The sequence below is a fragment of the Carcharodon carcharias genome, chromosome 13 (genome assembly GCF_017639515.1).
Source record: "Carcharodon carcharias isolate sCarCar2 chromosome 13, sCarCar2.pri, whole genome shotgun sequence".
NCBI lineage: Eukaryota > Metazoa > Chordata > Chondrichthyes > Lamniformes > Lamnidae > Carcharodon > Carcharodon carcharias.
Window position 1 is genome coordinate 56,915,928 of NC_054479.1, and position 25,270 is coordinate 56,941,197.

At 41.9% G+C, this 25,270-nt stretch overlaps 1 protein-coding gene across 1 annotated transcript in view; it reads left to right on the forward strand.

The window, feature by feature from the left end:
• ppil2 (peptidylprolyl isomerase (cyclophilin)-like 2) overlaps nucleotides 1-25,270 on the forward strand; it is a 415,520-nt gene that overhangs the window by 250,878 nt on the left and 139,372 nt on the right. Inside the window, exons 13-14 of the mRNA XM_041202829.1 lie at nucleotides 1,698-1,787; nucleotides 9,917-9,950. Coding sequence (XP_041058763.1) covers nucleotides 1,698-1,787; nucleotides 9,917-9,950 — 124 coding nt within the window. The remainder of the gene's footprint in view (nucleotides 1-1,697; nucleotides 1,788-9,916; nucleotides 9,951-25,270) is intronic.

Sequence of the window (25,270 nt, forward strand, 5' to 3'; positions counted from 1 at the left end):
TATTCTTCCTCATGCTCTTTTATTCTCCCAGCTCCACATGTCATAAGCAATGGTAACTAAAGTAAAATGCTGCAGATGCTGGAAAGTCTGATAGAGGAGTTTTTGACTACATACAGGAATGCAAGAGATAGGAGCAAGAGTAGTTCATTAAAGCCCAGCAAGCCTACATCGCCATTCAATATGATCATAGCTGATCTTGGGCTTCAACTCCTCTTTGGTGCCTGCTCCCCATATCGCTTGATTCCGTGAGAGAACAAAAACCTGTCTACCCAAGCCTTAAATATATTCAATAACAGAGCATTTGCAATCTTCTGGGGTGGAGAATTTCAAAGATTCACAACCCTTTAAGTGAAGAAATTTCTCCTCCACTCAAATGATCACCCACTTATCCCAAGAATGTGCCCCCATATTTTAGATTTCCCAGCCGACAGAAATAACTTGTGTCTATTCTGTCAAAGCGTTTCAGAATCTTGTATGTTTCAATGAGATCATCTCTCACTCTTTTAAAACTCCAGAGAACATAGACTTCTCATCCCAGGGAACAATCTAGTGAACCTTCAATGCTAGTATACTCTTCCTTAAACATGGAGACCAGAACTGTGCATAGTATTCTATGTGGTCTCACTAAAGCCCTGTGCAATTGTAGCAAGACTTCTTTATTTCTGTGCTTCAATCCCCTAGCAATAAAGGCTAATATGCCATTTGTTTTCCTAATTGCTTGCTGTACCTGCATGCTAACTTTGTGTTACTTGTTTGAGTCTCTCTGAGCATCAGCTTTTACATGCCTTTAAAAAGAAATTCTGCTTTTCTATTCTTATGACCAAAGTGAATAATTTCACACTTACCCACGTTATACTTCATCTGCCATCTTGTTGCCCACTCAATTAACCTGTCTATACCTCTTTGCAGTCTCTCTGAGTTCTCCCCACAGCTTACATCTTATTCTACATCTGCTGGTTCCCCTTTATCTACCCTACTGGTTTTACATCCTTAAAGAACTCTCATAAATGTGTCAAATACTATTTCCTTTTCATAAAACCATGCTGACTCTGTTTAATCATACTATGATTTTCTATGTGCATTGTTAAAACTTCCTTAATAATTGATTCCAGCAATTTCCCAACTAATGTCAGGCTAACTGGCCGGTTTTCTCTCTCCCTCCTTTCTTGAATAGCAGTGTTACATTTGCTAACTTCCAACCTAATGGACTGTTACATAATCTGGGGAATTTTGGAAAATCATAACCAGTGCATCCACTATCTCTACAGCTATCTCTTTTCGCACTCAAGGATGTAGGCCATCAGGTCCTGGGGATGTGTTGGATTTTAGTCCCTTAAGTTTCTCGAGTGGCTTTTACCTGTTGATATTAATTACATAATTTCCTAATTTTTTAGCATCTTTGTTATCCCCTTATTTCTGGTTTGCAACTTGAGTCTTCTACTGTGAAGACAGACACATGATATTTGTTCAAAGACTCTGCTTCATTTCTTCATTCCCTACAATAATTCCTCTTGTCCCTGCATCTAAGAGACCAATGTTTATTTTAGCTACTCTCTTCCTTTTTGTATACATGTAAAAGCTCTTACAATCTGTTTTTCTAGTCCTGTCTAGTTTACTCTCATATTCTACTTTTCCCCTTTTTGTCATCTTTTTGGTAGCAGGAATATAACGTTGTTTCTTTTCTCTGATTTTTATAGACTCCAAAGGCATGTGAAAATTTCATCAAACTGTGCAAAAAGGGGTATTACGATGGAACAATCTTTCACCGATCTATTCGGAACTTCATGGTGAGTCTACTACTGCTGCTGACGTGCAGCATGCTCGGTGTGAGACCTGTTTGAAATGTCTGCTGTATTGCAAGAACAATGATCAATGCCCTGATTTTTAAAAAAACAGTATTCAAATACTTTTCATGAACCCAACTGTTGAAAGCAGTCTTTATGTTGTAGGTTTCATTGAAGTTTGTGAGAGAAAAAGGACATCATATTTTAGAATATGACAGCCCTTTTTAAATCTACTTTGCTAAAAGCATTTCATGAGTACGACTCAGACCAGTGTTCAAGCTGCAGCTTAATCTCGTGTTGTCGTGCATTAGGATCCAATCAAATGTTCCTATTTTTTGCAGAAGGACTCTTCTAAATGCTATTAAAAACAATTGATTTCTCTAGCTCAAATGTGGTAAAATTACTCTGGATTTTTAAAGTTGGCTAATTTTAGATATCATTTTGAAATACATAACTTATTTACTGGTTATCCTATAGTCCTAACTAAAAAATATAGTGAAACCACCTTTGTGCCTCCTTAAACTTGTCTGTCCCCAGACTTTACCATCTTTCAAGTTTCTTCCTACTTACTAGTTTGCTGCTTATTGTTCCCTCGTTATAGTACAGTGCTGACATTTATCCAGTGAAGTATGGTTCCCTGCAGTGTAAGGGTGGGGTGTGAGATTGTATATACTGTACAAATTCACAAGAAGCTGCAACTTGGAAAAAATACCTCAGACCTTTGAAGATTTGGGTCAAGTTTTGTTTGAAAAATCGTGAAAATTAATATAGTATAGAGCACCTCTCCTCGTTTTCCAAATGTTATATCTTAGGAGTAATGAAGTACAAAAGAGAAACTTTTTTGAAATAGCAAGCTTTGGTGTTAACACTGTCTAGCCTGTTAGCTCAGTGAATCAGCACACCAATCTTTTTCTTTTGGATGTAGTGAAAGTCCCTTTTCTGCCTCTGACAGCAGTAAGTACCCTACCCTGAGGTAATTTTGGACACACACAATTCAGTCCCAGTGAACACAAGTCCGTAGCATAAAACTACTCAGAATTTAATCTTGCTCAAAGACCATTAAGACAGCTGGATTGCAAATTGTAACATTTACACCAGTGCATTTGGAGTGTAGGCATGCTGGTGACGAACAGATGGAGAATTATATGCATCTAGTCGATGTGGTAGTTGAGTTGGACATAGTAGATGATGTTGCTGAGAGTGAAATTGCTAAATGCAGCTTTGCCAGTATTATCCACATGGTGACTAGTTTAAAAAAGTGGAAATATGCTCCATTTCCTCTTTACCAATTTTGCAAAACAGTTCAATATATGAAAGGAGCTATTCAAATGTTTTTGAAATCCCTTACGAAATGTTAAAAATTATTGCTGTACTAATGTATTTGTATGTTACAGCAGTTTGTTAGTCTAAACTTAAACAGTCAAAATTGAAAGATTTGCAATTGTTTATCTGTATGAATGATATTGTAGATTCTCGACATTCCAATGTTGCTGATTGGTCTGGGGTGGCAACATGACCACATGGTTGCATAGACAAATCATACCTCAAAAGTAAATTTCACTAGCATTAACAGTAACTTATTTTTATATTGCTTCTTTAATGTGTTAAAACTTCCTAAGGTGTTTCACAAGAGCATTAGAGAACAAAATATGACACTGAGCCATTAAATTTAAGGTCAGATGACCAAAGATTTGATGAATGAGATAGATTCAAAGAAGCATTTTAAAGGAGGAAAGTGAGGCACAGAAGGAATTCCAGAGCTTAGGGCTTATGCACCGGCAGACATAGCCACCGATGGTGGAATATTTAAAATCAGGATTACTCAAGAAGTCAGAATTAGATAAACGCAGATATCTCAGAGGCTTTGCGGCTGGAGGAGATTACAGAGTTACAGAGGGGCAAGGCCATGGATGGATTTGAAAGTAAGGATGAAAATTTTAAAATCAAGAAATTTCTCAACTGTGAGCCAATGTAGGTCAGCGAGCACGCAGCCTACAGATGAACGGGACTTGGTGTGAATTAGGACATGGGCAGCAGAATTTTGGATGATCTCAAGTTTATGGAGGATAGAATGTGGGAGACCAACCAGGAGTGCATTGGAATTGTCAATTCTAGAGGTAACAAAGGCATGTTTTGAGGATTTCAGCAATAGGTGAGCTGAGGCGGGTAGAATTGGGTAACCTTACGGAGGTGAAAATGGGCAGTCATAATGACGCCATGATTATGTAGCTGGACGCTCATCTCGCAGTCATATGTGATGCCAATGTTACAACCAGTCTGGTTTAGCCTTGGGCAGTTGCCAGGAAAAGTGGGGATCAGAAATAGTGGCTTCAGTCTTCCCACTATTTAACTGGAGGAGCACTGGAGTGCTGGATGTTGGATAGGCAGTCTGGTAATTCAGCAACAGTGGATGAGTTCTGTTGAAGAGTCATACGGACTCGAAACGTTAACTGTGTTCCTCTCCGCAGGTGCTGTCAGACCTGCTGAGTTTTTCCAGCTATTTTTGTTTTTGCTTTGGATTTCCAGCATCTGCAGTTTTTTGCTTTTATCTAAGAATTTATCAAACTCTGTTTTGAACATTACTATCAAATCTACTTCTGCCACCCTTTCAGGCAGTGCACCCTAGATCACAACAACTCGGTGTGTAAATGAAAAGGTCTCCTCAGATCACCTCTGGTTCTTTGGTAATCGCTTTACATCTGTGTCCTCAAGCTGCTGACCCATCTGGCACCGGAAATAGTTATCGAAACAATTCATGATTTCGTGCACCACTATTAAATCTCCTCCTAAATTTCTCTGCTCTACTGAGAACAACCCCAACATCTCCAGTCTCTCCACATAATTGAAATCCCTCATCTGTGGTACTATTCTAGTAAATCTCTTTGCAACCTGTCCAAGGCCTTGACCGACTTCCTAAAATAAGGTGTCCTGAATTGAACACAATACTCCAGCAGAGGCTGAGCCAGTGCTTATAAAGATTTCACAGTATCACAGTATCTTTACAGTGCAGAAGGAGGCCGTTCAGCCCATTATGTCTGCACTGGCTCTCTGAAATAGCATTCCGCCTAGTCTCCACACCCTTGTCTTATCCCTGTAACCTTGCATATTCTCTCTTTTCGAGTAGCAATCCAATAGTATAACCTCCTTGCTTTTGTACTCTATGCCTCTATTAATAAAGCCAAGGATCCCTTTGATTTTTAACAGCCTTCTCAACTTGTCCTGCCACTCTCAAAGATTTTTTACATACACACCAGGAGCAGGATTACCCAGCTCCACCAGCCACTGGGATCTTTGGACTTTTGGCTGGGTTGCCGAGTCTCCCGCAGAAGGTCCCACCACAACAGGGCTAGAAAATCCCACCCAGGTCTCTCTGCTCCTGAAAACCTTTTAAAAATTGTAATATTTCATTCATATTGACTGTCTTCATACTTTATGCCAAAGTGTCATCTTTTTCATTCATTATTTATCTGTAAAATAAACCTGCTTGTCTTTTTATATTTGACCTCATCACTAACATGGTAATCAATTTGACTTTTGGAAGACAGGAGGAGCACATTTGATGGCACATGTAAGGGTAGAATATCTACACGAAATTGAATTGTTACAATCCATGGGTCCCAAGATTGTGTGACAGGATATTGGGTTGTAAAGGTGTACCCGATCATAAAGGACATAGGATGCATGGCAGTGATCATGAGAAAATATCTAGTATAGACACTATATTTGTATCATGAGGCACTGCATGTATATATTATATATATAAAATGAATATTTATTATATATTTTTATATATCAGGGGTTAGAGGAGGAGTGAAGTTCCCTCTGCACCATCTCGTTAATCACTTCCAAATCAAGCAGAACATTACCTTGATACAAAACCTGCTTCGATGTATCTTAATCCTAACCAATACAGCGCTCTGACTGCATCTATGTGACATCCTGCATTGTGTGTGTGAAACCACTGTAGATTCCTTCAGCACATGTCCTTGGCCCCTTCCTACTTCTCATATACTTGGCGACATCATCTGAAAGTACAGCAATAGTTTTCACACACTGACAACATCCAGCTCAACTTCACCACCACCTCTTTCAACTCCTCCATTGTTGTTGAATTATCAGATTGCTTATCCAATATCTGGTACTGCTCCAATTCCTCCAGTTAAATATTGGGAAGACTAAAGCTATTGTTTTTGGTTCATGCTCCAAACTTTGTTCCTTAGTTACTGACTCCATCCCTCTCCCTTGCAACAGTCTGAGATTAAACTACACTGTTCACAATCTTGGTGTCACGTTTGACTGCAAGATGAGCTTTCGACCACAAATTTGCACTATGATAAGGCCACCAATTTCCACCTTCATAGCATCTCCCAACTTCACTTGAATCCACTTCACTTCAGTTGAACCTGCTTCACCACACTCTGAAGCAGTGCATTCCAGACCCTAACCACTCACTACGTGAAAAAGATTTTCCTCATGTTGGCTTTTGCTTCTTTTACCAATTACTTTAAACCCGTGCCCCATCATTCTCAATCCTTCCACAAGTGGGAATGGTTTCTCAAAACCCTGTTACCTCTAGACTTGACAATTCCAACACACTCTTGGCTAGTCTCCCATATTCTATCCTCAGTAAACTTTTTTAAAATTTATTTACGGGATGTAGGTGTCACTGGCTAGCCTAGTATTTATTGCCCATCCCTAATTGCCCTTGAGAAGGTGGTGGTGAGCTGCTTTCTTGAACTGCTGCAGTCCCTGCGGTGTAGGTACACCTGCAGTGCTTTTAGGGAGGGAAAACTTGAGGTTATCCAAAACCCTGCTGCCCATGTATTAACATGCACCAAATCCTGTTTACCTATCACCCCTATGCTCGTTGATCTACATTAGCCCCCAGTCAAGCAATGTCTTGATTTTAAAATTCACATCCTTGTTTTCAAATCCACCCATGGCCATGACCCACCCCATTTCTAAAATCTCCTCCAGCACCTCAACCCTCTGTGATATCTGTGCTCCTCTAACTCAGATTCCTTGAGCATCCCTGAATGGCCATGTCTTCAACTGCTGGGCCTTAAGCTCTGGAATACCCTTCCTGTGCCTCTCCCCCTTGTTACTTCTCCTTTAAGACACTCCTTTGACCAAGCCTTTGGTCATCTGACCTAATATCTTCTTTTGTGGCTTGGTGTCGTATTTTTTATAATCCTCTTGTGAAGTGCCTTGGGATGTTTTATTAAGTTAAAGGTGCTATATAACGATAAGTTGTTGTTTACAAAAGCAAAATGCTGCGGATTCTGTAAATCTGAAATAAAAACAGAAAATTATGGAAATACTCAGAAGGTCAGGCAGCATCGTTGGAGAAAGAAACGGAGTTAATGTTTCAGGTTAATGATACAAAATTAGAGAGCATTGTTAACTTTGGAGAAAATTGTGATTTCAGGAGAACATAAACAAAATGACATTTGGTAGATGAGTATCAGATACAATTTAATGTCGACAAATAGTGAAGTGATACATTTTGGAAACAAGAATGATCAGAAGTATTATATGCTAAAAAGAGTAAAGCAGCAAAAACACTTGAGGTACACATACACCAATCTTTAAATGTGGGGCAACAGGTGGAACCAGCTGAAAAAGAAAAGAGCAAGCATATGGCATCTTAAGCTTTATAAATTGGGCCATTCAGTAGAAAAGCAATCAGCTAATGCTAAAGCTATAAAAATGATGAATTAGGTAGAAATATTGTGTTCCAGTTTTGGATACCATACTTTGGGAAGGATTTCAAGGTTATTAGGAGGGTATAGAAGAGATTCACTCGGTCACCAGGGAGATGGTGATGTAGTGGTAATGTCACTGGACTAGTAATCCAGAGGTTCAGGCTAATGTTCTGGGGACAAGGGTTCAAATCCCACCACAGCAGCGGGTGGAATTTAAATTTATTTAATAACCTGGAGTTGATAATCATTGAAACCATTGTTGATTGTCGTAAAAACCCATCTGGTTCACTAATGTCCTTTAGGGAAGAAAATCTGCTGTCCTTACATGTGACTTCAGACCCAACAATGTGGTTGACTCTTAACTACTCTCTGAAATGGTGTGGCAAACCACTTAGTTCAAACACAATTAGGGATGGACAACAAATGCTGCCCTAGTCAGCGGCATCCACATGAAAGAATAAGTAAACAAAACAGCATTAGTTATGAGCCACTGTTGACTGGAGAGTGTAATTAAGTTTGCACAACAGCTTTCTTTATAAGAGTGGAAATAGGAGTGTACAGCTGAAATACGTAAAAATAAGGACACTATCATTTTAAAATGGCGACTTAACATTTGTGTACATTGGTCTAAATATCCCTTGGCCTCTAACCTCGCTTCGCTTGATCGGAGCTTTGATCTTCATTGTCTGTTTGCAATGCCACTGGAGATCAACCTAGTCATTTACGTCTGCTTACATGTCTGACCACCTTTTCTAATGTAAATCCCTCCGGCCACATTTATATCGGAAACTATGTAAAACCTGTTGCACTGTAATTATACACTTCCCCAATGAAGACACCATAGCACAACCACTGGCAGGAGAGTAGAATTGTATCATGGCAACTTTACAAGCTGACTGCCATTATAAATGTGCTCTTGACTATTTGGGCTGAACTTAATGCCCTCCCTGGAGGCAAGTCCCAAGGTTTGATTGGGTGGGGGGGCGTGTTTGATCGTGCTTGAGGGTTCAGAGTTGGGAACTTGCTGCCTTCCCCACTTAAGGGTCTCATCCCTTTGCTGCTGCTATTCAGCCAGCATGCGGGGAGACTGGCAGGCAAATACTGTGCGGTTTCTTTGCAGTCTTTTAGGCAAAGTCCTTTGTTCAAAGGCACTTGGTGCTTGATTGAGGGATCTGGCATTGGGAAGTGGGAGTACTGCAGAGATCCACTCCCTGCCCTTTCCTCTGACCACCACCACACACACACACACACACACACACACACACACACACACACACACACACACACACACACACACACACACACACACACACACACCCAGGTTGCCCTCATTTACCTTTCTCCAGAGATCTGAGGATGTACCCTGGTAAAGAAAGGCCCAAGTGTATTGTGTATTACCAGCAGCAGCCACCCTTCCCGGCGGTGCTGCAAGTAATAGAGAGATCCCAGCCTCTGATTGTCCAGCAGCTCTTGGGGGTGGGTTCTCTACCCTACTGGGGGAAATGCAGTAATTAAATGTCTCCCAGAGATCGGTTTGAGACAGTTTTGGTGACAAATGTCGGGCTCCCCACTGCCCTTTGTGTGAAATGCCTCAGGTGATCAACTACAGCTTTTGAAAAGGATATGGATAAATATTGGGGGATAAAAACTAAAAGAATATTAGGAAAGGACAAAGGATTGGGGTTACCTTTTTCAAAGAGCCAGCACAGGAATGCCAGACGGAATGACTATCTTTTGTGCTGTACAAATCTTTGATTCCATGTAAATGATTATCTAATGAAAATGGTTGGCTACTTTTTTGAAGCCAGCGATCTGAAATTTCAGCTGCAATATTGCATTATTAGTTTGTACTGAAATTCAAATCTCCTATACAAATTACAACTCATTCGTAAAGCCACAGACACATCCTTACCCCCACAAAGTCCCACGTTCTTGGCACCCAGTCCTCACCAAGCACCACTGGATCCTCATACCCCAGCGAACCGACCAAGTTTTTGTACTTGATTTCAGATGTTCTCTTCTTGTTCCATCTCAACTGAGCGATATCTTGTCATCTGCTGTGCCTTTTCAAGCTATCTGTTCCCCTCATGCTTAAGTTGCTTCATGTTCCCGTTTCTTTGCTAAGGCCACCCTTGTGCATCAACAGTGCTTCTGTCTTTGGGAATTCCATCCCTAGGTCCTCAGCCTTGTCACCCTATCCCTACTTCCAAACACCCCCTCAGTACACTTCTCTTTACCTATACCTTCTTGCCCCTCCTAAGTTTACTCATTTCCATTTTTCCATACTGCTCAGTGCCTAGTCTATCAATAGTTTCTGGATTTCCCTCCCCTGTGCAGAGTGCAATGAGAATTATTTTCTGTACAGGTAGAGCATCTTAGAAAAGCAAGTTGTTGCTGCTGTTAAGGAGGCTTCTTTCTTTTTTCCAGATTCAAGGAGGTGACCCCACTGGTACGGGCACTGGTAAGATTTGGTCTACATTTGATTTTATGGTTGCCATCCATTCATATTTATAATGCAGCAGTGTTGTCTTGTAAAGGTTCCAATGAAACACTCAATCATTTTATAAACAAAGTAAGAGACGATGACACAGTTAATGCAATGTGATCTCAGCACCACCCTCACTTCAGGCAGCTCTATATGCATGGCACTTTTTTTGACAACATTGGAAGAGAAATTGTATTTTATTCACCTGATCAAGAAGGGAGATCGAACAAAACGCCATGTTCCTTTCCTTGATGGGAAATCCAAACACTAATGTGCGGAGTACTGATTCTAAGTGCACAAACAGGGCTGCACTAGCCAACAACAAGCTTTGAAGCTTATCAGATCTCCTGTGTATTGTCTCCGAACTTTGTCACCCAGCTCTTCCTGGTGTAGAGCTGCTTTGGACAAGAGACATTCACTCTAGTGGCTTCAGTCATCAGTTGATTTTGGAATCAAAAGTCTCTTTTTTAAAGAACACGAGAATCATAAGGCCACATTGGTCTTCCCATCTGCTGATATGGTGTGATAACACCATTATCATAGCTTTGTGTGAAATGAACATTGCAAAATTGTTGCCTAGTCTACCCCTCGCAAGCTGGCAAAGCTTAGGAACATAGGAAAAGGAGAAGGCCATTCAGCCCATTGAGCCTGCTCCGCCATTCAATACAATCATGGCTGATCGAACACTTCAATGCCTTTTACCCACAGTATCCCCAAAACCTTTTATGTTATTGTTAATCAGAAATCTATCATTCTCTGCCTCAAGCATACTCAATGACTGAGCTTCCACAACCCTCTGGGGTAGAGACTTCCAAAGATTCACAACCCTCTGAGTAAAGACATTTCCCCTCATCTTGGTCCTAAGTGGCTTCCTCCTTATTTGAAATTGTGTCTCCTGGTTCTAGATTCCCTAACCAGGGGAATTTTGGACTGATGCTGAACATCTAAATCTGATTCTTGCACATCATCACCCACCTCGCCATTTAAAACTCCAGGAATTTTGCTTTTCGCAAATGATTGGAAAGTAACCTCCTATTGGACTGTTGCTTTTGTGTTTAATTAGAGTTGAAGTACTTGCAATTTCTGGAATGCTTTTTTTGAATGATTACCTGCATCTAAGTATTTTGTAGGTTTCAATGAGATCACTTCTCATTTTTCAAAACTCTAGAGAATACAGGCCCAGTTTCCCCAATCTCTCTTCATAAGACAATCCCGCCATCCCCGGAATAAGTATGGTGAACCTTAGTTGCGCTCTCCCTATGGCAATAATATCCTTTCTGAGGTAAGGGACCAAAACTGCACACACTACTCCAGGTGCAGTTTAACCAAGCTTCTATACAATTGAAGCAAGGCTTCACTACTCTTGTACTCAAATCCTCTTGCAGTAAGAGTTAACATTCCATTAGCCTTCCTAATTGCCTGCTGCACTTGCATGTTAGCTTTCAGTGATTTATGGATAAGGACGCCCAGGTCCCTTTGTACATCTACACTTTCTAATCTCTTACCATTTAGGAAATACTTTGCACATCTGTTCCTTCTACCAAAGTGGATAACCTCACATTTCTCCACATGATATTGCATCTGCCATGTTTTTGCCATCTCACTAAGTCTGTCCAAATCCTCCTGTAGCCGCATTACATCTTCCTCACAATATACATTCCCGCCTAGCTTTATATCATCCGCAAACTTGGAACAATAATATTTGGTTCCCACATCCAAATCATTGATATATATTGTGAACAACTGGGGCCCAAGTACTGATCTTTGCAGTACCCCACTAGTCACAGCCTGCCAATGCGAGAATGACCCATTTATTCCTGCTCTCTGTTTTCTGCCTGTTAGCCAATCCTTAATTCATGCCAGTAAATTGCCTCCTATCCCAGGTGCCTTTATTTTGCTAATCAGTCTTCTATGGGGGACTTGATCAAAAGCCTTCTGAGAATCCAAGGATAGTACATCCATTGACTCCTTTATCAATTTTGTTAGTAACATCCTCAAAAAACTCCAACAATTTCGTCAGACATGATTTTCAATTCACAAATCCATGCTGACTATGCCAAATCAGATGATGATTATCCAAGTATCCATTTATCACATCCTTTATAATAGATTCTAGCATTTTCCCTACTACTGATGTAAGGCTAACAGGCCTATAGTTCCCTGTTTTCTCTCTCCCTCCCTTCTTAAATAGTGGGGTGACATTTGCTACCTTCCAGTCTTCAGGAACCATTCCAGAATCTGTGGAATTTTGGAAAATGATCACCAATGCATCCAATATATAGCAACTTCTTTCAACATTGGAATGCAGAATATCAGGTCCCAGGACTTATCAACTTTCAATCCCATTAATTTCTCCCATATAACCTTCTTTCTTACACTAATTTCCTTCAACTCCTCATTCTCCCTAGTCCCTTGGATTTCTAATTCTGGGAGATTTCCTGTCTCTTCCTGTGAAAACAGACACAAAGTTATCACTTAGTTTCTCCGCCTTTTCTCTATTCTCCATTATGAATTCTCCTGACTCTGCCTGTGATGGACCCACATTTGTCATAGCCAAATGCTTCCTTTTTACATACCTGTAGAAGCTTTTACAGTCCGTTTTTGTTTTTGCGAGATTGCATTCATATTCCATTCTCCCGTTCTTTACCAGTTTCTTGGTCTTCCTATGCTATATTCTAAAAACCTTCTAATCCTCAGGTTTACTACTACTTCTGGCAACTTTATAAGCCTTTTCTTTTAATCTTATACAATCCCTAACTTCTTTTGCCAGCCACAGTTGACTGACTTTTTTGGGGTTTTTGCACTTTGAAGGAATGTATAGGTGCTATAAGCTAGGTAACAGTTCCTTGAGGGTGATCCATTCCCGAATGTACAGTCATACCTTGTATTTTCCCAGTCCACCTCAGCCAATTTGTCCCTTATGTCTCGATAATTTCCTTTATTCAACTTTAACACCCTTGCTTCAGAGTGAACTACCTCACTTTCAAACATCATGTAAAATTCTATCATATTGTGGTCACTCATCCCTAAAGGTTCTTTTGCAACAAAATTATTAATTAGCCCTTTCTCATTACATAATACTAGATCTAAAATAGCCTGTCCACTAGTCGGCTCCTCAACATACTGCTCTAGAAAACCATCCCTGCCACACTCCAGAAACTCATCTTCCACAGTATTAGTGCTCAATTGGTTTACCCAGTCTATATGCAGATTGAAGTCACCCATGATTATTGTGTTGCCCATGATACATGCTTCTCTAATCTCCTGATTAATACCATTCCCCACATTACCACTACTTGTTTGGTGGCCTATAAACAACTCCAACCAATGTCTGCTGTTCTTTGCTGTTTTTTAGCTCCACCCAAAAAGATTCCACACATGGTTCTTCCAATCTGAGATCCTCCATTAGTAATGCACTGATCCCATCCCTTATTTTCAGTGCAGCTCCACCTCCTTTCCCTTCTTGTATGTCCTTCCTAAACATTAAATATCCTTGAATAATCAGTTCTCAGTCTTGGTCACCATGCAGCCATGTTTCTGTAACGGCAAATATATCGTACCCATTTATCTCTATTTATGTCTTTAGATCATCTACCTTATTGTGAATGATGTGCAGATTCAGGCAGAGTGCCCTTAACTTTGTCATCATTCCTCATTCAAAGCATACTCAATGCTCTGCTTTGTTTCTCCTGCCTTTAAGTCTCACTACTACTTCCTGTTACCAACTTTACTTTCATCCAGTTTGGGCCAACCCTCAGGTTCCCACCCCCCTAGTTTAAATCCACCCCAAAAGCACTAGCAAATCTCCCTGCGAGTATATCAGTCCCAATCCTGTTAAGATGTAAATCATCCAGTTTATACAGGTCCCACCTGCCCCAGAACTGGTCAATGCCTCAGAAATCTGATGCCCTCCCTCCTACACCAGTTCTCCAGCCACTTATTTAATTGATCAACCCTCTTATTCCTATGCTCACTAGCACGTGGCACTGGGAGTAACCCTGAGATTACTGCTCTTGAGGCCCTGGTTTTTAATCGCCTTCCTAACTCCCTGAAATCTGCTTTCAGGACCTCATCCTTCTTCCTACCTATGTCGTTGGTACCAATGAGGACCACAACTTCTGGCTGAATTCCACCCCACCCCCAAAGGATGTCCTGCAGCTGTTCTATGACATCCCTTGACCCTGGCACCAGGAAGGCAACACACCATCCTGAAGTCATGTTTACTGCTGCAGAAATGCCTCTCTGATCCCCTGACTATGGAATCCCCTATCACTATTGCCCTTCCATTCTTCTTCTTCCCCTCCTGTACAGCTGAGCCACCTGTGGTGCCACAGGCTAGGCTCTGACTGCACTCCCCTGAGGAACCATCGTCCTCATCAGCATTCAAAATGGAAAACCGATTAGCAAACAGGATAGACTCAGGGGACTCCTGCACTACCTTTCTGGTTCTCTTAGACTGCTTGGCGATCACCCATTCCCTCTCTAGCTGTACGCTTCTGACTTGTGGTGTAACCATCTCCCTAAACATGCTAACCACATAGTTTTCTGCCTTGCGGATGCACAACAGTGGCTCCAGCCACCGCTCAAGTTCCAAAACCCTGATCTCAAGCTTGTATAGCTGGTGACACTTCTGACAGATGTGTTTGGCAGGGACACATGGTGTGTCCACAACTTCACACATATCGCAGGATGTACACTCTGCTTGGCCGAGCTGACCTGCCACATCCCATAACTCTAAAAACTATTTATTACACTTTGAGTAAGTAGAATGAGTAGAATAAATTAACTTTAGAATAAAGTAACTTAACTTTACTACACTGACGCTAACTTTATCTTACTTTGGTTTACTTTATCATTTTATTTCACTTTGACTTGATTTAACTTAATTCCCTATTGCTAGCCTTCCTTACTGAAATCCAAGTAGCTGCTAATGATATGTTTTTCTAGTTTAAAGCTGTTTAATCACACTCCCTAATGGCAGCTTCTCACGAACAAGTGAACTTCCAGTGATGTCACTCCTGGATTTTTTTTCAAACTCACCCTGCTGCCCAAGTAGAGGTGTCCCTATCAGGTCCAGCTGTGCCTGCTCCTGGAAGGTGAGTGAAGGCCCCGAGCCTCACCCTCTATTTATCCACTGCCTGAGTAGAGGTGTCCCTCAAAGATCCAGCTGACTCCGCTCCTGGAAGGTGAGTGAAGGCCCTGAGCCTCGCCCTCTATTTATCCGCTGCCTGAGTAGAGGTGTCCCTTGCAGGTCTGGCTCTCTCCATTCCTGGATTGCAAAATATTGCGCCCTTCCCCAGACATGTCGTACTCAGCATTCATGCAAGTGGAATGAATAAACCTGTTAGCTAGTCATCACTTGCAGCTTTTACTGGGGAAGGTCATAATTTGACGTCATTTCTCTTTTGTCAAATAATTCTCCAACTGATGTTGTATAACATGTAGAATTATCAGTGTGATTGAAAATGAGTTCTACCATTTTATTAAATACATGTGGTGAAGATTTGCACCATCACAATTGCCAACGTGGCAACAGATCTCACAAGTTCTTCCAAGTCCTGCAATGACACTAATGATCTTCAACCTTGCATTGATAAATTCAGATACTCTGCCACCTTTACTTTGCCCTCAGTATTCCCCACAGGAACTACTTACAGCATGCAATCCTCCAGGCAGAAGAGCATGGTGTTCAAAGTTCTATCAGCAGCATTAATGCATTTTTCAGGCTTCCCTGTAGTGTAGAATGTCATTACTAATTAAAATCAGTTTTGACCTGTCCCAAACAGTAGTGGGGAGTCCTGGGAATCAATTTAATTGAGAGACAGGTTTATGCCCTTTGTACTATACTGTTTGGAACTGGATTTTCTAATGAAATTGATTGTATACTTTGGCCAAAGCAAATTAGAAAGCCTAAAGAAGGGTAATGATAAAAATCCATCCCTGCCAGAAAATATATCTGCTAATATTGTCCATTATTTAGTGTACAGAAGTTATTACTGAAGCTGATTATGCACTGTTGATAATTGCAGATACATGTTATGGACATTTTTATATGGACTCCAACAACTCCAGTTACTTTAGATGGACCTACCTCAGGAAATCAGGGGTGAAATATTTTTTAAAAACTCTGATGACAGAGAAGTTTACTCTGGTCAACATGGTGTACAACATTAGTTCTGTACGAGCTAGGTATGTCCTTAGAGAAGTTGTCTCTTAAGCCTGTACCATTTAACTCAACATTTTCAAAGCTGTATATCTTGCAGTTTAGAAAATGGTAAAATAAGCAACTGTTTAAATTGATGAGTGTCTTTACCTCGTATTATTTTCGTTAATGAGGACAGAGTGTGCCCCAGCAAGGAGCACTGCTGAAAGCGGCCTGATGGATAAAATGTTTTTTTGGAAATAATGAGAAGCTCTTGCAGGCACTAAAATTCTGCCAATAGTTAACATAGGCAGTGTCCAAAATCCCATTTCAATTTAATGCTGCTACATGATAACTCAACTGATCAACTTTAACAAACTCCAAATCAAAAAATAGATTTTATCCTAGGAAACTGTATCTTCTGATGCAGCTCGAGCTACTGAGAGTTTCATCCTGATAGCGCAAAGTAAAGCATAACTGAATTTGATTTCAATTGGCTTCACCTTGTAAAGTTGGTTCTCAAACTGCCTCTTTGAAGTGGGGTTTATATGCATATCACCCTGGAGTTGGCTCTTTCCAGCGTATGAATAGGAGTAGGAGAAGATGCTCTTTAACATGTTCTCTTCAAGCACTATCCATTTGGAAATGTTGCTCTTTTATAGTAAAGATACCTTTTCAGTTCTGTGCTTTGCAATCTTGCTCCCCTGCATCTTGCCATTGCCTGAACAAAGGTATTCCAGTCTGAATTTGCGGACCACATGTTTCTCGAGATTCTCTCTGCTTCAGCAATGTGAATACCTTCGGGACAGATGATCCTGAGAAGGGCTGTTAACCACCAACTTCTGTACATCAAGAAAACCTTTATTATCAGCCATCTTTGAAGCAGCTCAGTTCTTTCTTAAATGGGTTACTCTTAAATAAGTACAATGTATACATTGAAGTTCGCTCCTGGGACCAAAACTGTCATAAAATAAAGAATGGAAAGCACTTTCTTCAAGGATTATTATAACAAATCATGTATATCTGAGACCAATTTAAATAACATACAGAAAAATAAAAATAAACCCACCCTAAAATCACCTGCAGCAATCACAATTATGAACTATTTCACTTCAAAAGCTCTTATTAGCACTTTGGAGAAAAACTAGTTAAGAAATCGACATACCTCTTTACTTCCCAGATCTATATATATATCACAAGATAAGTTATGGAAGAGGAAGGCTGTTTGGGCAATATTAACAACCCAGCCATCCAGAAAGTCTCTAAAGGCGTCCATCACACATCTAACTGTCTTAAATTATGCCAGATTTTTGTCACCTCTCTCCTGCCCAGAACTCCATTCCATGTGCATTGAATAGTTTCCTGACAGTCAAAACTTTGCCTTTTACCAGTTTGAATCTGTTCCATTGTGCCCCAATTTAATTGGACTAGTGTCTTGGATTTACCTTTTCTCTACTATTTACCATTTTGTATACCTGTAGCTTCCTTTCAAGGCTGAAAATGTGGGTTCCTCCATTCTTTATTCATAAAGAAAACATATTGTTTATATATTATACATAGAAAAAATGTTTTCACTTTTGGGGGAACTCCAAAATTAGGAATAATAAATATAGCGTGGTCACTAATAAATGCAATAAAGAATTCAAAAGAAGCTTATTTACCAAGAGAGTTGTTAGAGTGTGCAATTTGCTACCACAAGAAGTAGTTGAGGCAAATGTGATATATGCCATTAGAGGAAGTTAGATAAGTAAGTTAGGGAGAGAAGAATAGAAAGTGATGCTGATGAGGCTAGATGAAGTAGCGTTTTAGGCAGCTTGTGTGGCGCATAAACACCTTCCAAGACCAGCTGGGTCAAATGGCATGTTTCTGTGCTGTAAGTTCTATGTATTGGCTCAGCACTTTCATGTGAGGAATCAATATTGTCTTCTATTTCTGAATTTCCTTCAGGGCTTGAACATTCCACTTCTATTTAGCTAACCAGAACTGAGGATAATGCTTAAGGAATGAGCTGATTAGAGCATGTTTTCCTCCACTGTTTTCATTCTAGGATTCAGCATTCTGTTTACTTTGTTGATTCCTACTCTGCAGTGATGGAGCCCTATAATTATACTCTCTTTTTCTTTCAGCTAAACTGTATAGAATGTCTGAAGAGGGTTGGAACACACAGGGTAGCAAGTTATGCGTCAATTGTGTAGAGTCTTGGTCAGACTCTATCTGGAGTATTGAATTCAGTTCTGGGCATCTCAGGAAGGATATATTGGCATTGGAGTGGGTGCAGCACAAATTTATCAGAATAAGGTTAAAAGATTAAATTATGAGGCCATGTTGCAAAATTTTAGTGTGTTTTCCCATTAATATAGAAGATTGAAGAGTGACCTAATTAGGATGTTTAAAATGATAAAATGATTTGATTGAGTAAATAAAAATCTATCCCCTCTTTTGGGGGAACATAGAACAAGAGAGCATAATAAGAATTAGTGCTCAGCCATTCAGGAATAAATTCAGGAAGCACTTTTTGCACAAAGGAACAGCAGAGTTCTCAAAGTGCACCTTGACAGTGCATGTAACAGATTGGCTAAAATGTTATCTAGATTCATTCAGTAGTGAAGATCGACATAAGGTCAGGGAATGTGAAGGTTCTACTTGCTTCAGATTGGAGATGACAACACATTGAGGTCACTAAAAGGAGTGGTGATTCTATGCAAAGCTGCTGGAATAAGCCAATTTATTAGTACTAAGGTCGTCTCTAGTGAAATATCTTTGCTGTTAGGTAAGCCTTCCATGAAAAGGTGACAAATGAAAATGGACATAGAACATGATAAAGCAATTGTTTTTGGAAAATAAGTCAATGATCTGCAGTTTACCCAATCAGGATAAAAATAAAACTGGATGCCCTTAACAAAACCTGATGTTTCTCATCAGAATGTTAGAGAAGTATTAATGGCATCAGTTGATGAGAATCAGAGAGACAAAAAACAAATTGTCTTATAAAGTTGCACAGACGTTTGTTCGCCCCTCTTGTCAAAAATTCAAAATCCTGCTAAAGGATGCAGGCGTGATTGTTGAGGAATATACAAGGCTTATCGAAGCGATTAGTGGAAAATGTGAAATATGTAAAAAGTATCAGAGGACACTGCTATGCCGATTCATGCAAAGAATTGGCTTCATGTGGTTGGAGGGTATAGCCGCTATCAGTTGTTCTATGGCAGGAATCCCAAATTACCTTTTCTGCTGGGTGATCGTTCCCCTGCCTGAGAGGGGACTATAATTAATTCCATTTATTCTGCATATCTGATGCTTTACATGCAGTGAAAAAGTTTTCAAGGCTGAGGTTCTGGGGGAAGAAAATTTAGAGAGTTCTAAGGCATCATGTATAGCGAGTGTCTTGTGTATTATAGCGAGTGTCTTGGTGTGGTGTATTATAGCGAGTGCATTGTCATGGTGTATTATAGCGAGTGCATTGTCACGGTGTATTATAGCGAGTGTGTTGGTGTGGTGTGTTATAGCGAATGTGCTGGACGAGGTGTAATATAGCGACAGTGTTGGTGTTATAGCGAGTCTGTTGGTGTGGTGTGCGCTTCCTGTGCGGGCGGGGGGTTCCCCAAATACTCGAGTGCGCTCTTTCGTGCATGCGCATGAAAGAGCGCACATCTCCCTGAGGCTAAGTGATGCCTCAGGGAGATTGCTGAAAGGTTTTCAAAGTTTAAAAATAGAAAAATAAAAAATTCATTAACACGTCCCCCTCATGTGACAGTGTCACACGAGATGGGACATGTTAATAAAGTGCACAAAAACTTTAATAAACTTTTTTAAAACCAACATGAAACCTCGTCCCGCCGGTGGATGAGGTTTCATGTTTTTTCAGAAGCCTGCCAGGGCTCCTGGCCAGCCCACCAATATTAAGGTTGGACGGGCAGGTCCTTTAATTGTTTTAATTATCCTGTCAATAGCCTCAATTGGCCATTGACAGGTCAGCGGGCGGATAGCTGATCACGCTATGCCCTCGCCTTCCTGAAGATTTAAATGGGGCGGGATGACGTCGGGAGTTCCCCGCTCCGCCCCCTTCTCGCCGATGGAAAAATTCAGCCCATGGTGCATACAAAAAAGAGGGCCTGAAGGTATCGAAAGGCATTAGTAAGGTAACAGGGTGTGATGATAAGACAGTGCTTATCAAACATGGTAATCAAACTATTAAAGTTCATTCCTCTTGATTATTTGGGATTGATTACAAACTCTCAGAATCTGAGCAGCTGTTGGAAGGTGATGAGGCACCCTAAACCTCACATTCTCATATGTTTTGTGATGGTGGTCCTGAGGAACAAAATACAATAAATTAGGGGCTGGATGGTGATATTCTGATAGATAATGATATGAAAGACAGGGTTATCCCATCCAAAGGCCAATTGCCTAAGGTGGGTACATATATGTTTCAGAATGTTTCAGTGAATGGAGGGTTGCAACTATTGTGGGTCATGCAGGAAAAGTGCACTGGCAAGTTCAAATATTAGTTAAACGTTCAAGATGATGGCCAAGAAGTGAGGTCTGTACACTGGCAGAATGGGATAAAAGAATGAAAAGTAAGAAAGTGAAAAATGTAGTAGTGCGTCTGAGAGTGACTTGCGTTTAGAAAACCATTACGCACTGGAAGGCCACGTGAGAGAGCGATCTTACATTGGTAATCCCAAAAGACATTGAAGTGCAAGTAGAGGCTGAACCTTGAAGAGACTCTACAGTGAATGGATGGCTACAGAACAAACTCGAGTGAGGATTAGAAGCAGAAGTCTTCATGGCCCAGAAATTTTGGTGGCTGCCAATTGACTAGAGGATAAAGTCAGAGAGGCAAAGCAAAAGGAATTAGTTGGAAGGAATTTGGAGTTTATTCTGAAGTACCATATATGACATCCAGCCTTGTCACATAGATGGATTTGTATGGAAAAGGTCCTTGTAGCGAGGATTTAAAGCCAAAGCGAGGATGGTTATTCAGGGTTTTGAAGAGTGACTGAGCAATGCAGATGTTATAGTGGACTCTTCCACAGAGGGAAAAGAATTCCTGAAATGTTTCTTTAGTTCTTTTGGCCACTTAATTTTGGGAGTATAGATCAATTGCCATAAATGCTGCATTTCTGCAGGATGAAAATTTGAGAGAGATGTTTCTGAAACCATCTAAAGAGGCAAGCGATGCAGAAAAGAAATTATGAAACTGAACAAATGTGTTTATATCTGAACGTTGCCTCGGGGGAGTGATATCTTTCAGTGAGATCTGTTTGGCTGAAAGTAGGCAATGTTCAACGAAAAGCTGACACCACAAAGTTTTCATGGTATCAAAAAGGGAAATTTTCAGGCATCCTCATGATGCATGTTGATCATTTCTTATGGGATGGTAGTGTGGAATTTGAGAAACGTGTAATTAGTAAGATTAAAGTGAAATTGATGACTGGAAGTCAGGCTTCAGGGTATACACCCTATAAAAAGTGTAAATGAGAAAATATTAAGGATTGATCTTGGTAGCATGAAACAAATGTTAGCAAAAAAGGAAATCTCCAAGATCAAATAGGTTGATGCAAGTCATCAATTATCTGATTGCTTCATGAAAAGTGCTTGTATCGAAAGATTATTAAGGGTCCTAGAAGAGAGGCACCTTGTAATTTAATGCTTTATAGAGTATGGAAAATCATTTATTCCAATTTGTTTTGAAATATTGGGCTGTAACCTCCGAGCTCCCCAGCGTCGGATTTGGGAAGCACCCCAAAGATGTGCTGGGGAATCCCTCTGGGAAGTGCCCAGATAAGGGTCTGCACAGCAGTTGCCCAGATTGCGCTGCACTGGGAACCATCTGAAAATGTGGTTTAAATCGCAAACTTCAGATGGTTCTGCCAGGGTTACCCCAATAGTTACCCAGAAAAAGATGGAAGAATTAAAACCTCTCATAACTTCTGCATAACTATTGTAAAGACCCAGATCAATTCCTTCCATGGAACTCACACCATGGCCCTAACCCCTAGGGGGCTCCCCCACCCCTGACTAACCAACCCCCAACCGCCCCGGGATTCACCACCTGCCAATTCCCCATGCGACTCTCCTCACCCGCCATGGGACTCCTCACCCGACACTGCCACCCTTCCCCACCTTTGCAGCCCCAACTCTTACCCTCCGGTAACAACTCTTTGTTCCTTAGGACTGTCATCGTAAAACATGAGAATGTGAGGTACAGGGTGCCTCATCACCTTCTATCAACTACTCAGATTCTGAGAGTTTGTAATCAATCCCGATTAACCAACCCTTCCATCGCCCCATGTTCGACCCACACCCCTCGAAATTCCAACGCTCCCAGCCCCCGGCCGAACGTCTGATCCTTCCATCCCCTCCTGATGTCCGACCCCCCCCCCCCCCCCCCCCCCCCCCCCCCCACCCAACTGAATGTCCGGTCTGCTCCGCTCCAGCCCCTCCTGATGACCTGCCCCAGACCCCCCAAAGTCTGGCCCGCCACCCCGCTGAATGCACAGCTGGCTCCACCCACTCCCGATGTCTGACCCCCCCCCCCCAGCCACCCCACTCCTGCGAATGCCTGGCCTGCTCTATCCTCTCCCAATATCTGACCCCACCCCCAGTCCCCCAGGTATCCGACCCCCACCCCACAATGCCCATCAAAGTCCGACTCCCCCACTCCTTGAATGTCTGACCCAACCCCACCCCCTCCCGGAATCCGATTTGCTGCACCCCTGCCCAATGCCTGACTCCCCCAATCCCCATTTGACCTCCAAACGCCCCCCACCCCCCCATATCCTTTTCACTTACCTTCTCCCTGGCCTGTCAAATTCAATGGGACCTTTAAACTTACTAGCTTTACAGCAGCCATTGCCATAAACAGGGGGCATCTCCCCCTTCATTTCGAGGGTGCTGGACCTTGATGCTATACTTTGGAGACAGCTGCACTGCCTGGATTTCGCCTGGCCTGAGTTGGAAGGTCGGGTGTGACAGGCACAAAAGAAATTTGGTGCAGTTAAGTGGGCATGGAGTGGCAATCCGACACTGATTGCCACTCCGGGGAAGTTCCAGCCTATGCTTTGTAAATATTATTTAAGTTTTATTTTATAAAAAGAGAAAAGGGAAACTGTATATTGTATAAATTAGAGTTATGTGTATACAAGTAGGGGGCGCTCATTGAGTAATGACTTATGCACATCCATTGAGTGAGGAGGTGCAGGTTTAGTAGATATTCTGCATCTCTAAAACAACAGATTGGAAGTTTAGACAAAAAGCTGCAGTTTGAATTTAGAAGACAGGATTGTTAGGTTTCAAAATCATCATCTTTGAAGCAGCAGACCCTCTGTCAGGACTAGCTGGAACACAAATGATTCCAAAAAGTTGATTGCTCAGTACTGGAAGGTAGGTTCAGGGCAGGAGTTGCAGCTGCTGCTTGTGACTTGGAAGGGACGGCTGAGCTGCTCAGTCCCTGTATTGCGAAGGAAGTGAAGAAAAGGAGGACAGTAACCAGCAAACTTAACATCTGTTCTGAGGGAGAGAGACGGAGAAAAAACTTCTGCTGTGAAGGAGGGAGGAAGACAGAAGCTATAAGATCAACAAGGACTTTTAAATCAAAAGGTGGGTGCTTTTTGCACTTGTTGCTGAGGACTGTTGCTGCTGGTCAGGGGAGGCAAAAGGGCTGCAAGATCTTGAAGCGAGGAGTTTGTGCTTGTGCTCTGCAGAAGACTCAATTTGCTGAGCTCATTAAGACTGCAGAGGACCTGGTGGCTAAACTAGTTTAGAGACTCCAGTCTCTTTGCATAACCAGGGACAGCAGGAACTGAGTGTAAAGATTTAATTTAACCCTTTAACACCTTTGAAGGATTGTGCCTGGGCTGTTTTGGTTGTCCTGCGAGAAGGCACCCCTCCCTCTGCAGGAAGAAAAATGAAGAGGACCTGCAGCCCAGAAGCACTCACCCATCTTGTGACCTTCATCCTCCTTCCTACTTTTCTCTCTGTCTCTTTCTCCCTCTCTCTTTATATTGAGAGAATATCTTTATTTTTCTCCATCTTTTGGCCTCCCAATCAGATTGTTATCATTCAAAAGAGAACTAGGGGTGGTTGTAGCTCATAAGACCCAATGGTATCTTCACCAGTGGCAAGGTCTGCAAAGACCTATGCAGAAACAGCTGCTTCTTCCACTCCTGTACCCTGTCATTGCTTGCTTTAATGACAAAAAAATTTAGGGTGAAGATCTGCATCCACCCCAACATGACAATAGATACATGTGTAAAGGCCAAGGCTGGGGTTGTCGGCCCGTCAGCCATTGTTGCCACCTCTAAGATGTATGAGAAGGCTGTATTTTTCCTGGGGTACAAGGAGATGGAACATCTGGCCCTCAAGAGGGGGTTCACTGTGGGCAGGACATTCCTGCTGGTAGACCACTGTGCAAAGGATGATTTTAACTAATGTTCCACCCTTTGTCCTGGGTGGTGCCTTCCTCCCCCACTTTCGCCAAGTTGGGGAGGTGAGGTCAGGGGATAGTGCTGATCCCACTTGGCCTCAGGGAGGCAAGCCTCCAGCACATGTATGCCTTCGGGCACCAGATATTTATCAAAGTGCCCTGGGAGGACTGCAAGGAGGGAGATTTTAGTGTTGAACATGAGGGGATCACCCACTGCACCTTCTGTATGTCAGATGACATGCGGTGGCATGCTTGCAAGGTGGTGACACATTTGAGGAAATACTGCCCTGCCTCCTAGCCACCAGAACTACCCAGGCAGGCGGTCTGGCAGTGTCACACCTCCCTCCACTGCTCCATCCCAAACCTGGCAAGGGGAGTTAACACCGGCAACCAATGGCACCACAGCTGTTGGCAAGGTGGGTGGAGAACATTCGTGTAGAAGGAATGCACGATGCAAAAACAAGAACATTGAGGTGAGCCCGTGGAACAGTTTTGCTGTCAAGTCTGCGGTTGTGCCCGTGCTTGTTGTTGAGCCTACATGTGAGAATGCACTTTAAAATGTTAGGACCGCACCTGAGCCCATGCGCAGCTTGGTGGGAGCTTTTCACTCTAAGGCCAGACTCTGGTGCGGGAGCACAGAAGAATGGGAAAATGTGGAGTGGAAGTCTTCTGATAAAAAGGAGGTCTCCCTCCCTCCGCACCCTTCCTGGAAAAGGAGGAGGAGGC